General features: G+C 36.4%; 1 protein-coding gene across 2 annotated transcripts in view; it reads right to left on the reverse strand.

The window, feature by feature from the left end:
- Positions 1-13,325: 13,325 nt before the first annotated feature.
- The window catches only part of LOC129721814 (roundabout homolog 2-like), a 289,428-nt gene continuing 286,721 nt past the window's right edge, over positions 13,326-16,032 (reverse strand). Inside the window, exons 11-14 of one of the 2 annotated variants that reach the window (XM_055674825.1) lie at positions 14,328-15,344; positions 14,109-14,271; positions 13,548-14,047; positions 13,326-13,488 (exon numbers count right to left, since the gene is read on the reverse strand). In XM_055674825.1, the coding sequence (XP_055530800.1) occupies positions 13,869-14,047; positions 14,109-14,271; positions 14,328-15,344 (1,359 nt within the window). In that variant the 3' untranslated portion in view covers positions 13,326-13,488; positions 13,548-13,868. Of the gene's footprint in view, positions 13,494-13,547; positions 14,048-14,108; positions 14,272-14,327; positions 15,345-16,032 lie in introns of both variants that reach the window. The other variant, XM_055674824.1, reaches the window with a different exon arrangement.

The raw sequence follows: 16,032 nt of genomic DNA on the forward strand, positions 1-16,032 counted from the left end.
GCAAAATATCCTGCATCGAACGATGGTAAGTAATGCTTCCGTATGCAAAATAAAGGTTTAATATGTTCCGCAGTGCCTGGAAGTTGACTCGTATGCAGCTCTCGTTTCTCAATGTCGCGAAGCTTTAACAGCTGCACCGCACTCGCTATTGTGGAACAAACTAAACTGAAGCTGAATTTTCCACACGCAGTCTTTTGTATCGAGTTCAGCGTAGATTTTTACCATTAAGGCGTGGCCACGCAGCTTAGACAAAGACAAACAAACCAAAACACTTTGTTGAGTCAAAATATGTAGACAGTGCAATTCATTTCGTCCATGTTATTGTTATCTGTGCTTGGGAAGCAAGCCAATAACGAGGGAAATGTTTTTGAAAGCTTGACCTTGGAACTTTTCACCTTTTTCCACCATTAAGCAGTAAAGCAACAATGTTGAACATAATATCAAAAATCTGTTACACATTTTATCTATCCACCGACATATAAATGACTAAGATGCATTAAGTCGTTCGCTTGCTATAACCGTTTGAAATCTGACGCAACATTTGCCAGTTTCATTTTCATTTTCACAAAGTGTAATCTAGTATAGAAAACAAAGACGTAGTCCTACGTCAAAAAGTGGAAGAGGTTGATTTTAAGACACGACTGCAGAGGTAACGTAGAATACGACAGCCTGTCTTGTGTCAATGTCTTTCTTGGCGTAGGTTTGGGAATACACTCAATTGGGGTTAATAAATTTAATAGTCTCTTTGCTCCAGATGACGTTTACATCTGTAGCCGGCACCGCGGTTTCACTTGCTGCCGTATCCAAAACAAGAATGAAATTGAATTGTTTTGTGGCTGTTTTTCGTATCTAGTAGCGAAAATTTAATCGACCATTTTTGATTTGAATGAAACTTTGCACACGTATTTGGCTTAGCAAACTGAGCATTTTTCACAGGTGGAGAGATTTTTTGCACCCATGAGTTACATTCTAAAAGGGCGTATGCCTTTTGGCGTAGGTTTTATTCGAAGCATTGTAGCCAAGAAACAATTGGTTGTATAGAAAAACTGTCTGAGAATAAGTTGTAGGGAATTAAAAATGCACCATAAAAAAATATACACTGTACAAAAAAAATTTTTTTGACCAGAAAAAATTAAAAATTAACATTAAATTTCAATTAAAAAAAAAGAGTTGATTTTTTTTTTATTTTTTTTAAAAGAAACTTTAAATAATTTTTTCATGGTAGATTAATGTTTTGCCTTTCTCCTAGAAAAGTATAGTAATCACTTGCAAAACCGAAAGTATAAAAGTGCTCCAGAGGGCCGAATGGCATATATCACTCGACTCAGCTCGATGAGCTGAGCATTTTCTGTATGTGTGTGTGTGTATGTGTGTGTGTGTATATGTGCAGATTTTTATTCCCACTCACTTTTCTCATATATGGCTGGACGGATTTTCAAGTAATCAATTGCAAATGAAAGGTCTTGTTGTCCCATGAGACCCTATTGAATTTCATTGTAATCGGATTTTTAGTTTAGAGGTTATGTTTAAAAATGTGAAAACCATGAAACATCAATATCTCAGAAACTAAACAACCGATTTGAACAAAATTGGTCTCAATAGAATTACCTAGAAAACCCTTAAGTTTTGAATTTCATAAAGATTGAACGTGTGGTTCAAAAGTTATGAAGAGAAACGTGTTCTGAAGACTGTTTAATCTCACTCATGTTTCTCAGAGATGGCTGTACCGATTTTCATAAAATCAGTGTCAAATGGAAGGTCTAATTGCCCCATAAGACCCTATTGATTTGTTTTGCAATCGGACTATTACTTTGCCTGTTATGTTTAAAAATGTGAAATCCAGCTATGCAAAGGAACATATTCCGATGACTACTTGGACTCACTCACTTTTCTCAGAGATGGCTAACCCGATTTCCACAAAATTAGTGTCAAATGTATGGTCTAGCTGCCTCAGAAGACCCTATTGAATTTTACTGTAATCGAACTGTAACTTCATCTGTAATGTACCGACTTTTGAAAATCACGAAACTTCATTATCCCAGAAACTACACAACCGATTTGATCAATATTGATATCAGATGAGTGGGCTAGTTAAGGGTTTACTGATGAATTATGATTGAACACGTGGTTTCAAAGTTTGGCTCCCCTTCACGTTCCCATTTCATTTGATTATAATCGAACTTAAGCAACTGTTATGTATTAAATTGTTAATAATACAACGAAAGTCTATTACCTCAAAGAGTACATGACTTATTTGAACATAACTAGTGTCATACGAACGAGTCATCTCTCAAACTCACAAATAACAAACTTCATGACAATTTGATATGTGGCTCAAAAGTTTTGGAAAGAAAAGAAATTCGAAGGCTATTTGAAACTATACCTGCTTTGATTGATATATGTGGTTTCCACATAATTTAGATGTGCTTTTGTACTATTTGAACGTTTCAAATTCATTGATTCCTTGCGATGTGTTTAAAGTCTGCAAATGCTTAACCAATCGGCCATAGGATATGATCAAAGTCAAATAAAAACTCGTTTGAAATGATTGGTTTTATCGAAATGACAACATCCTCGACTGTTGGCTTGTATACATCGCTTCAACTCTAAATATATTTATATTGAGTGGTATTCGGTCATTTTCAGCAGATTTTCTGGCATCAATCTGACACCGGAAATACCCATATTGGGAGGTATTTAGTTATTTAGGTTGTTTTCCAAAAATTAAAGTGGTCGTCTTTAAATTCAAAATGGTGTCCAGGGTCAATGTTTGGTTTCTATGCATCATCACGTTTACGGAAATATCCATATTGAGTATTATTCGGTCATTTTCCACTGTTGCCTAGAAGTTGCCATTTAGCAATCCAAAATGGTGCCTGAGGACAATTGTTAGCTCATTACATCATTCTGGTTCCAGAGATACTCATATTGGATGGTATTTGGTTATTATAGGCTGTTTTTCACAAACCGGAAGTCGCCATCTTGGATTTCGAAATGGTAATTAAGATAACTTCTGGCCTCTGAGCGTCATTCTGGTTGAAGAAACACTCACATTGGGTGTAATTCGATCATTTTCCGCTGTTTCCCAGGAACCGGAAGTCGCCAACCTAGAATCCAAAATGGGTTCTGTGGTCGATTTCAGCTGCTGTGTATCATTCTAGTTACGGAGATACTCATGTTAGGTGGAAATCGGCCATTTTTGGCTGTTTTCCAGAAACCAGAAGTTGCCATCCTACAATTCATAGTGGTGTCTGAAGTCAATTTTTAGCTTCTTGCAATATTCTGGCTCCGGAGATACTCATATTGGGTGGTATTTGGTCATTTTCATCTGTTTTTCAGAAACCGGAGGTCGCCATCTTAGAATTCAAAATGGTATCTGTGGTCGATTTTAGCTCCTGTGTATCATTCTAGATCCGGATATTATTACATTGGGTGGAAATCGGCCATTTTTGGCTGTTTTCCAGAAACCGTATGTTGCCATCTTACAATCCAAAATGTTACCTGAGGTCAATTATGGAACATATTGGTTACCAATGAAAACTTTCAATCACCAAATATGGTTCCATTTAGTTGAATAGTTCGCGAGATGTGCAGAAATTTGTGTAGAAACATGTGATTCCAGAAGAGGGAGGGGCGTCGAACCATTATGGACATATTTGTTACCTCTCAAAACATTCTCATACCAAATTTGGTTGTATTTTCTTGATTGGTTCTTGAGCTGTGCGAAAATTGTGTTTCATTTGTATGGGACCCCTCCCTCATAGAAAAGGGAGGGGTGTCAAACCATTGTGCACATATTTGTTACCTCTAAAAATATTCACCTGCCAAATTTGGTTCCATTCAGTTGGTTAGTTCTCAGAATGTGCAGAAATCTGTGTTTCATTTGTATGGCAGTCCTCCCTTCCAAAAGAAGGAGGGGTGTAAGAACATTATGAACATATTTTTTACCACAAAAAACATTTACCTGCCAAATTTGGTTCCATTTAGTTGATTAGTTTTCGAGATGGGCATAAATTTGTGTTTCATTTGTATGGGACCCCTCCCTTCCAGAAGAAGGAGGGATCTCAAACTATCATAGGAACCTTTATCGGCACCAAAAACTCATACATACAAATTTTGACGCCGATCGGTTCGGTAGTTTTCGAGCCTATATGGATCAGACAGACCGGACTGCATTTTTATCTGTATAGATTACAACATCAATTTTTTAGAACCTTAAGGGCATCTTCAGCGGTGGTCCAAATCGTTGTTTTGTTCTATTTTTTTGGAACAAACTCAAATTCACTGCTGCACCGGTGGTGTAAATTTTGTTTTATACCAGATCTAAATTGAAAAAATTTGAAACTGGTATACGTTTTGGTCTATTTTTGTCACTTTTTGGAACAAGAAATAGATCGTTCTAAAACCTTTTGTACGCTGCCAATAGGTGGGTAAAATGTCATATTTTAATTGAATACCTTATTTTTAGCTATTTCCATATAAGCGTTTTGCTAGTGTTGGGGAATAAACAAAACAAAGATTTTTCATGACAACTCACAATTCATTTTTGTAGCTTTTCTGAAGAAGAATATGAACAGGTTTGTCGTTTTTGGCTTCGAGAAAACCGACCAGAAAAAGGGGGAATTCTGAAAGACCATAACCATAGGTTCAACTACTTGGTTTGCAACCATCTGCCACCAGGATGACAAATATGTTGGCTATTTGGTAATCGCCTTAATTATAGTGGGACTAGAGGAGACCTTGAGAGGCCAGAAAAATGTTCCTCGAAGACACTGAACTGAAAACGTTCAAAATGCTGGGATGACATTGCGCATTTCGTTTCGAGCAACTCGAACAAAACTAAGTGATCGCTGGGGGGCGTTATGTTTCATTTTTCGTATTTTTTCGAGTTTGCGGGTTAGATAAGCTGCAGGACAAATGACAATGACAGCTCCTTTTAAGCTTGAAGCATAACTGGCAGTATGTGACCTCAAAACCCAACCCAAGTTTGAAGAACTGCAAGATTTTGAAGGATTGATGAGACGAAAACGGAAGATGAACATCTACGCGACCAAATATTTTTCGCTATCCTCCGAAGCCCTACTTGTAGCAGAAATTTTTCAATCATACCAATCCATCCTGAGAAATGTCACTGACGCTCGGGTCAAACCGTCAAATCCATAAAGACTTGTGGATATGAAGTGTCTTGCCAAAGTAATCGTTTAATGTGGGAAAAAATTAGCGAATTTCCGTTTGTTAAATATTAAGTGCTTTTTATTATGACAAGTCTCATTAACTGATAGCATGGGGTATTGAACTGTTGACAGTGTGACAGATGCCAGCGGTTTAAAACAACAAGATATACAACACTGGTGCGGAGAACGAAAAGTTGGTCCATATTAGCTGGTTTTATTCAGGTTTCGCTGGTGTAAATCTAGGATAAAATTGTTTCAAAAATAGACCACCGCTGAAGATGCCCTAAGAGTGAATATACATTTATTGGATTGAAGCGTTCTTGTAAATCTATTTTCATAAATAATAAGTTTGAATGAGAAAGGCTGGGTCTGACCGCTAGGTGGATTAATTTAGGTTTTTATAAAACATTCGGCAAGGGGGAACGTGTAGGTAGGCTAAGGTTTAGCGCTTGAGTTATTTATCCATACGCACATAGGGGTATTTTGATTGAAAAGTTGGAAAAAAATATTTTCCTGCACAATAACGCTGAAATTTTCATATTTAGCAGTTTCTATGTCTTTAATATGAAAATTATAATTGGAAGATAAATAATATCTACGTAGCAGTGATAAATAACTTTTTTTTACTACACATTACACTTTTTATCCACTTTCACTATTTAATTCTATCACTTTTCACTTATCACTTGCATATACGTATTTCAACACTTACTTAGTGCCTTCGCCAGTGCTTATTTGGACTGTGGACACATAATTGCGATTAATTGGGCCATTTTTTGAGTTGTTAGTTTTGTGACAGTATTCCGAAAATATTTTACGATTTCTTAATTGACGACTGGGTGCATAAAAATTTAGTTGCAATAATAATTTAGAAGACTGCACGCGTTGAGAAATAATATCATTGATAAAGTAAAGCATTGAAAGTTCGCGGTGTTCTTTAAGTGCTTGTATGTCTATAAGCATGCAGCGTGCTTCATATGATGGTAAGGGAAATGCTGTCCAATTTAGCTTACGAAGCGCGTACAAGAGGAACTGTTTTTGGACAGATTTTTTTTTTATTCTCGCTTATTTTTCGTCGGTCTAGTTCCGCCACTGTTGTGGCCAATCACCGACGCCCAGGGAGGCGACTCCACACCCAGGACCCTAACTCACGACCCGTTTATTAACGTAACGGACCGGCGCCAACGGCTTTACTTCCTCATGCGATGGAAGGCGTGATCCCGAAGATTTTTAGCCTCAGAAAATCTCCCGGTGTCGACTAGGATTGAATCTAGACCAGTTGGGTTGGTTGTGAGTGGATCACGACACCTCACAACCATCGACACCTATGTCGGCGGTGGGATTCGAACCCAGGCGTTGAGCGTGGTTGGCGGAGACGTTACCAACCACACTAGGCCCCCGCTCAAATTAAATGCGTTCTTTATGTGTTACAATATAGGGATTTCATACAATGCTACAGTATTCCAGAATTGGTCGGACGTATGTAAAATATAATAGTTTGATTGTATATGGGTCTTGAAAATTATGGCCGAAGCGTTTTATAAAGCCCAGCATACTATTTGCTTTGTTGATTATTGTGTTATAATGTTCTATGAATGTATGTTTGGAGTCTAAGACTACGCCCAGGTCCCTTACGATCGTAGTACTAGCCTCGCAACTGACCTGTACACCAAATAGTTGACCGCGAAGTAATGATTAATAATAACAAACAAAAATTCGAGATTCGAATCGGAATGTAGTTCTGAAGTTTTGCTTTTATGCAGACAGTTTCAATACAGACTGCACAAAAATGAACGATTGCACAAAAACAGATTTAGCTGGAATTATATTCTTATTTATATTTGATTTATATACAGTTAAACGAAGTTATATACAATAACGTTTATTTTTCAGACTCATCCTAAAAATCGTACCCAAATGTTACAACGACCTCCTTAGAGGAATTGACTTGTTCTGGAACCAAGAGACTCAAAGTATCATTCATTGTAAAGAAGCGGATTTGTAAAGAAGGATTTTGTAAAGAAGCGGATTAGATGCTGTCCACGTACGCATGATAGCTGCTTTAATAACACTAATTCGCTGTTTAAGCATCTTTCGCGATATTAAGAACGATTCATTATTTGGAAAAACTTCGCCTAAAAAATTTTTCATTCCATGGTGTGGCAGAGGATTCTTGAAGCCATTTTCAAAGAAGTTTCCTCTGAAAGTTTTTTTCGGTGTCTGAAAACACGTCGCGATTTCAAAAAAAACAACTCATAAATTAAAAAAAACATTGCATAGGATTGCATAAAATCATGATATATCCTAAACGCGCAAACATGCGCAAGTTTTTTTTTTCTGGACGTGTTTAAGGACACTCGTATCTACTTAAAAATGAGTTTGTTTGTGCACAGAAACGTCCAGAACATAGAAAAAAACAATTTCGAAGTTCAATTCGAAAGGTAAAATATCCATAATTGACAATGCAAAATATACAGTCAACAAGACACCAAACCCTCCATCTAAAATGTTCAAAACCTAATGTATACCTCTCATTCGAAGATCCATATTCGAAACAGGCCGAATAAAATCATTAGTATTATAAATTCCACCGAAAAAATCACAAAACTTCGTGTTCAAAATCTGCTTTGCTTTTACAAAACAAATTAAAGCAAAATAGTTGCCATGGGATACCCCCACTATCTATTAATCTAGTGGTATTAATTATGGGGGCTCAATAATAATTTTGAGTTTTGCAATTTATTCCAACTTTTACACTCAAATACCCCTATGTGAATCGTTTTGTTGTCAAAGAATGAATTGTATATTTTTGATCAAGCATTCCAATGAACGTATGGTTTTTGCTGGAGAACTATGGACAAATTAGGAAAAACGTGTATACGAATACAAATATTTTGGAAAATATTTAAATTAGATTTTTTATAAAAAAATTAATCTACCATAAAAAAATATTTTTCATCTCTCTATCCTGGACTTTTTTAAAAAGTTGCGTATTAACGTCAAGTTTTTTGAAAAAAAAATAAAAAAAATTCAACTCTTTTTTTTGAAATTGAAATTTAATGTTTATTTTTAATTTTGTTGGTAAAAAAATTTTTTTTGGTACAGTGTATATTTTTTTATGGTGCATTTTTAATTCCCTACAACTCATTCTCAGTTTTTCTATACAACCAAAGGTTTCTGGGCTACAATGCTTCAAATGAAACCTATGCCAAAAGGCATACGCCCTTTTAGAATGCAACTCATGGGTGTAAAAAATCTCTCCATCTGCGAAAAATGCTCAGTTTACTAAGCCAAATACGTGTGCAAAGTTTCATTCAAATAAAAAATGGTCGATATTCAACCATAGGTCATTTGGCGCGATCTTGCTCACCTTCTTATTAGATTTGGCCAACTACACGCAAAAGTTGGAGTGTGCGTTACCAGATCATTTATGAGCTTTTTCAGAGCATTTTATGATCTATCTTGATAACAGTACAACAGATGTGCGTTGGGCATAACGCATTTGATGCTCTAGCGTGTTTTGAATGTATTTGACAGCTCCGAACCACTTAACTTAGAGCGATTTCATCGGTGTTGGTATCGTCATAATGATTTGTAGTGGTATTGGTAACGTTTTTCAGGAGCCTGCTCTAGTTGATGCAGTGTATACAGCATTGGTTGCTAAAATTGAGCTACCTTTTAAGTTTATTGAAATATCACCGGATAGATTCATTTTCAAGAACCAGGATGTGTCCATAAAATTTTGCATTTAACTATGATTTGCATGTTCATTTGTTTTGTCGACTGTTGTAGCCGTTAACTCTCATATTTATCGGCTTAACGTTTATGTTGACATCGTAACGCTGAATGAGGCTAACGATATATCTAAACAGGGTAAATATAGATGAAAACTGTTACTGTTATTGGAAGGGAGGATCAAAGAAAATATTGTACAAAGAAATCGTTCGAGCTTAGCTTTCCTTAGACTGACTCAACATATCAATGGTTGTAACTCCATGATTGATCGAAATCAACAAAATTGCACAGTGAATCGATATGAATTCGGTTCAAACCAATATTCCAAAGTAAAGCTGTTGGGGCCACGCACAAATGTGGTAGGTTCACATGAAGGTTAGTATACATCGAATTTGTATTGAATTTTACCATTTTAAACCGGTTCAAAGCATCAGTTTAAAAAACTTCAAATCACCAACACCAAAAATCAACACACAGTACCCCAGCAGTGTTCCCAGTCTGTTAAAAAAAAAACGATATAGTCGAATTATTTTTAAATAGGTTTAAAAAGGTTTTAAATTATAGAAGAAATAAATACCTTCAAATTGAACTTGAAATTTTATAAATATGCTGAAAAAATATATTTGGAATGCTTTTGAAATCAACAGTAGAATAAAACTTTCCGAATAAACTCCTTTATTATTCTAAACAAGAGAGCAAAAGCAACCAGGAAACTTTACAATCTTTAATTTCAGTAAAGTCCAAACCAAAATATCGCAAAAATAGTCCAAAATCGCTCCAAAATGCAACTTAAAACTACAAAGATAAAATGATTCGATAACAGTACGCACGTTCATTGAACAAAACAAATACATATAAAAATATAAGTAAACGAAAAACAACAAAAACGACAATACTTACTCATCTTTAAAAATCAGCAAATAATACTTTGGATTTCAGAACGAAAAGACATAGAACTTTTCATATCAACTTGTGTTCTAAACTTGGTTTCTTTAATAGTTAAAATATCAGAATTTCTATCAAAATTACTTACTGATTACGACAAATTATAGCTAGTTTTGTAAGGTTTTTGGCAGAAAAAAATCAGAATTAGTTAGAATGTACAATATCCCGATCAAACGACTAAAACAAACGGATAACTTGATAAAAATAACAAAGCCAGTAATATTCTTGATATGCCAGAATGATAAAAAGTACAGAATTATATCAAATTCAATATTGATCACTACTGATCGGGTTTTGACTCGTGGTCATCGAAACATGTTTAACTCACCACGAGATGTTTCTAGTGACCGGAATGGTGCAAAATAAAATTATTCCGAACTAAACAAAGCAAAAATAAATAAAAAAGGCACTGAATTGAAGACAGACTTCTCGAATTTTGAAGAACGTTCGCAGAGAAAGGTAACCTTGAAAAGTTTTTGATGTTTGCTGAATATTGCTTGAGCCAGAAAACGGGACCGAACAAAAATCTTGGGAAAAGAATCAACTGGAATTGAATATGAAGTAATTGAGAAGAAAAAATCTTTAAGATCTTTTTCAGACTGGATTACAGAATAGGTTCAGAATTGTCGAAAAATGCTTTTCAACACCAGAGAAGCGAATTTTTTTTAAATCTATGAGAAACGCTGTAAAAGATCATAATCGAAATACCGTTAAAATCAAGAGACAATAGCAAATTAATTTGAAAATAAGACGAGGAGCAGCAAATCAAATACCTTTGACTTTCTAACGGCCAGATATAGACTAGCGTTACAATCATCAAAAAACATTTCCAACGACCAGCGCACAGTGGTCCAAAAATGCAAAAAGTGGAACTTAATTCCATATCGCCTTTTAACTTCGTCCTAGCTTAATAGTGTCTTCGGAGCAATTGTTTGTATGAATGACCCGCATAATTGCAAATTGTAAAAAAATATTAAAAGTTTACTATACTAAAAATAAAAAAAATAACTTTTTTGTGTTAAGATATAGAAGAATAGTTTATTCAGTAAAGTTGTAGAAAATTCAAAAATATGAAACTTTGTTGAACAAATAAAAATCCTATCTTTTTTCGGTACAAAGTTATGAAGTACATTACATGGAACTTGTTTAAAAGTTAGTTTTTTGTACTTAACTTTAGTTAGTTGCATTTTACACGAAAGTGTAGTTCGGAGGAATTGTTAGGGCACACAAAACAAACATTTTTGCCGAAGACTATATATCTCCAGGAGTTTTCTTTACAAAGTTATATCATATTTTAGCTTATTTTTTCGATAACTTCAAGAATGTATAGGTTAAAAAGGGGCAAGTGGAATCATGATGTCAATAGTTTTTCTTGAAGTTAAGCTGAAGTACTATAAACTCTTTAGGTTCCATTTGTCCCAATCCACCCATTTTAGAGTACAGCGAACATATGTCACAGTAGGTTTTCATATATCAAAAATACTAACTTTTTTGTGTTAAGAGATAGAGGAATGGTCTTTTCGGCAAAGTTTTAGAACGTGCAAAAATATGAAACTTTGCTGAACAAACAAAATTTATGTAAAAGTTACTTAAAAGTTAGGTTTTTGTACTTAACTTTTGTTAGTTACATTTTACAAGAAAACTTTGTTCTGAAGAAGCATTTGGGCATACAAAACACACGTTTTTGTTGAAGGCTACACATATCCAGGACTTTTCCTTATAAAGTTATAGCACATTTCAGCATATTTTTTCGATAACTTCAACAACGTATAGAATAAAGATTAGGTGGATTGGGACGGATGGAACTTATAGCAGTTTTGAGCACTTGAGCTGACTTTGAGAAAAAAAATTGACATCATGATTCCACTTGCCCCTTTTTCCTTTATACGTTCTTAAAGTTATCGAAAAAATATGCTGAATTATGCTATATCTTTGTAAGGAAAAGTCCTGGAGATGTGTAGCCTGCAACAAAAACGTGTATTTTGTATGCCAAAATCCTTTTGTAGAACAACGTTTTTTTGTAAAATGTAGCTAACAAAAGTTAAGTGCAAAAAATTAACTTTAAAGTAACTATTACAGAAAATACTCTGTAACTCTGTACCCAATGAAGATAGGAATTTTGTTTGTTCAGCAAAGAGTCATATTTTTGCAAAATCTAAAACTTTGCCGAATTAACCATTCCTCTATCTCTTAACACAAAAAAGTTAGTATTTTGGATATATGAAAACCTACTGTAACATATGCTCGCCGTACTCTAATATAGGATGATTGGGACAAATGGAACCTAAAGTAGTTTATAGTACTTCAGCTTAACTTCAAGGAAAAGTATTGACATCATGATTCCACTTGCCCCTTTTCAATCAATACGTTCTTGAAGTTATCGAAAAAATAAGCTAAAATATGATATACCTTTGTAAGGAAAAGTGCTGAAGATATATGACCTTTAGCAAAAATGTTTGTTTTGTGTGCCCTAACAATTCCTCCGAACTACACTTTCGTGTAGAATGCAACTTACTAAAGTTAAGTACAAAAAACTAACTTTTAAATAAGTTCCATGTAATGTACTTTATAACTTTGTACCGAAAAAAGATAGGATTTTCATTTGTTCAACAAAGTTTCATATTTTTGAATTTTCTACAACTTTGCTGAATAAACAATTCTTCTATCTCTTAACACAAAAAAGTTAATTTTTTTATTTTTAGTATAGTAAACTTTTAATATTTTTTTACAATTTGCAATTATGCGGGTCATTCATACAAACAATTGCTCCGAAGACACTATTAAGCTAGGATGAAGTTAGAAGGCGCTATGGAATTAAGTTCCACTTTTTGCCTTATTGGACCACTGTGCAGCGAGACGAAAATAGAAATGTATCTCAATTAGGATTGGAATCTGCAAGACGAAATTTCAACAGTTTCTTGACGAAAAACGTGATGGATTCGGAATAACACTTAAATTTAAATTATTTATGAGAATAAATACATTTGATATAAAAAATTTTCATTTCAACAGTATCATTTTGAATAATTAGGAAATCTATTCATAAGCCTCTTTTCATTTGGTGAGGTATTTTTCCAACAAAATTTAGGCAAAATATAAGCGCTCATTTCGATGTGAAAACATGTATCTTCAATACCTACCATGATTATTTTTTCTGATCAGGCACAAATTAGTTTTATAAAATTAGTTAGCCTTCTTACATCAGCATGTGATATATTCTACATCAGGACATGTCATCGATAAATCAACACAAACCGCACTATTCTGCAATTTATCGGTTGAAATCTATTTCCCGAGACTACGAGTGATCAGAAATCCTGTAAAACATCATTTTCGATTCACAAAATAAACTCTTTCGGCTCGCTACTACTTGCACGGATATGGAACTTACATTTCTTGTAAATATGGTTTTTGTTTTCTTCTGAATGCAAACATGTACACTACAAGGGCTAGTATTTTTTTCTTTCGTTCTTCGTTCTTCCATTCAAGCTTTGGCACTTCTCGGAGAAATCTCGACGCAAAACGCCGGTCTGCTCCGTGCTGATGATGGTTAGCGCAGCCGCAGCTCGAACTTCATCACTGGATTCGTTCCTTCGCGGTGAGGAATGTCCAATCCGGAGAAATGTGCTGGCTGCTAACCTAAACAAAGTTTAAAATAAGTTCCAAAAATTTAGCTTAGAAGAAAACATTTACCATTAGGGCTCAATTGCTTTCAGCCCAAAACTGTCTCGCTTGGATGATTCGCTTCACTTTCGCAACACTGGAACGCCGCAAAGCGGTTGGCACTTTTCGGTGATTCTACTGGGGTGGATGTGTATGTGTGTGATATCTTTTTACAGCAAAGGCCAACCCCCTGCAGCACAGCCGCGAAAGTCTAGGATGTTAACGATGGTCTCCGGAGCCTACTCTTCTACACGGCAACGACTGCTAGAACCGCTAGTGGTAGCAGTCGCCGCGGAGGGCACCCATTGGACTGATCAGGTATTGATTGTAGGAGCGGCCCTTGGCCGTATCTCACTTGTAACCGCCGGTGTGGCGGGAACAGTAGGAACTGGAACCCTGGGAACTGGAGATGGATCCGACCCGCTGATCGGCCGGGTAGACGTGATTCAAGTGAGCGATATCCAACTGCTGGGGAGCCGGTGGTGGATGCTCCGGAGGTGGTGGCAAATAATCCACCCAGTTAGGAGGAACTGTTGGAAAGAGTAAATTTAGACTACAGCGATTCGAGACTATGAGACTCAAGCTCTGTACCTTGATTACTATTCAGTGGCCTTGGGTAGCCGTAAAACGAACGGAAGCTCGACGCCGTCGAGGAAAACGTGTCGTGACCTTGGAAGCTCAAATCCCCATTATCGCTATGAGGGATGCCGTTAATGATCATAGTGGTTGCATACGGGGTAGGACTTTCCGGGGACTAGAACAACCACCATTGAATAAATCCGAAAATCATCACATAAAAAAACAACTCACCTTTCTGCAGTTGTAGAACGAAGTAACACCTCTAGGATCAACCTCAGCATAATCGGTGCCTCCATCGGACAGGGCCTGGTTCGGATAAATGTGATTACCCTCCAGCAACTTAATCGAACTCAGTCCCGAGTCCTTATCGGTGTCGCAAGTACGCCAGCCGCGATCGATCCAGATACCGTTGTCCTTCCGCACAACATTCAAGCTTGGAATGTCCCGCCTAGCCCCGATAGGAACCGTAACGACCGGCTTTCCTAAACCGTGTCGACGTTTGAAAAATATTACCCCACCGATAATTGTGAACAACAGAATCACAAACAGAGACAACACCACGAAAATCATGAACCACGTTTCGTGAAGGAAATTATGATGTCTGTGATCTTCATGATCATTGTAACTATTGTGGACACCCTGTGGAACAATCACAAACGATGGATCCATCACTAGATGAACTGGCTTCGAGTACGGTCCCAAACCAGCTCGGTTGAATGCCGCCACCCGAATGCCATAGCTGGAACCGGTCGTAAGATTATTCAACATAACCGAGGAGGAACTAGCGTTCAGCGTCATCTGTGCCAGTAGTTTCGAAATATTCCCAGCTTTAACCTGAATCTTATACCCTTGCAGAACTCCATTAAGATGATCCTTCGGTGGAGGACCCCACCGGACCCAACCGGCTGTCAGATTGAACATTCCGGTCTGAACATTAACCGGCGACGCCGACGGAAGATCCTCCATAGTCTGAACAATCCTCGCGTTGCTCGGTTGACCCTCCAAGTTCTTGAAGAACGGTGTCAGGAAGAACTCGTATTTGGTGAATTTACTTAAGTTTGATATGATGTGGCTTTCGATTTCGTTGTTCGGAATCGACAGCATACTGTAGCGCTGGCTGGCGGAGTCCAGCTCCCGGTAGCGCACGTAGAAGCCCTCGACAAATTGTTCCGAGCTGCTGACGTGCAACAGCCACTCCAACCGCACGGAGGTTGACGTCAGTGGGATGATGTCGATCAGTTCCAGGATCTGGAGAAGAACAGAAATTGGAAAAATGTTTGGAATGACTGTTAATTCTTACCACACCTTCAGGACTAAGCTAAAATATGATTCAACCGGAATAAGCAACCAAACTATTGTGCCATCAGTATTTTTATAGAAATCGATAAAATCCACAGATTCATTAGAGATCGCTAGAGTTAGCATCCCTGACCCCAACTGCAATCTAAATTATTCTGCTATTATGGTGTTTTTAAGCCATTTTATATGCCATGTTGTACATCTTTAAAATAGTTTCATGTTTTTCTAAAATCGACTTTGTATGCGTATTCAAATTATCTCAGTGTTTTTTTCCTTGTTTTTTGTGTTATTTTGATTATTTTCCTCTTATGCTTGCGTGGCAACCTCTCTTTTTGTTCTAAACAAATTCGTGTCATTCTTCTGTTATTTTTACCTGGAAAACAATTTCAAATTCCATTTGTTCATGCTGTTTTTGTTTGATTTTTGTGTTGTTTTGGGAGTGCTTAACTCATTATCGCGCAAGTTTTGTACAATTCTTGTGCCATTTTTTTAATGGTCATTGCTTCCTTTAAAGTCCCTAAAAAAAACAAATTAGGCTGCATTCTTGTATCATTTCCGTGTCACCCACAATGCCCTTTTGTATTAGTTCAGTTTAGTAATTATGCAAATAATTCGCATGTAATTCTTTTGTAAGTAT

This window comes from Wyeomyia smithii, chromosome 2, assembly GCF_029784165.1.
Source record: "Wyeomyia smithii strain HCP4-BCI-WySm-NY-G18 chromosome 2, ASM2978416v1, whole genome shotgun sequence".
In the NCBI taxonomy this organism is placed as follows: Eukaryota; Metazoa; Arthropoda; class Insecta; order Diptera; family Culicidae; genus Wyeomyia; species Wyeomyia smithii.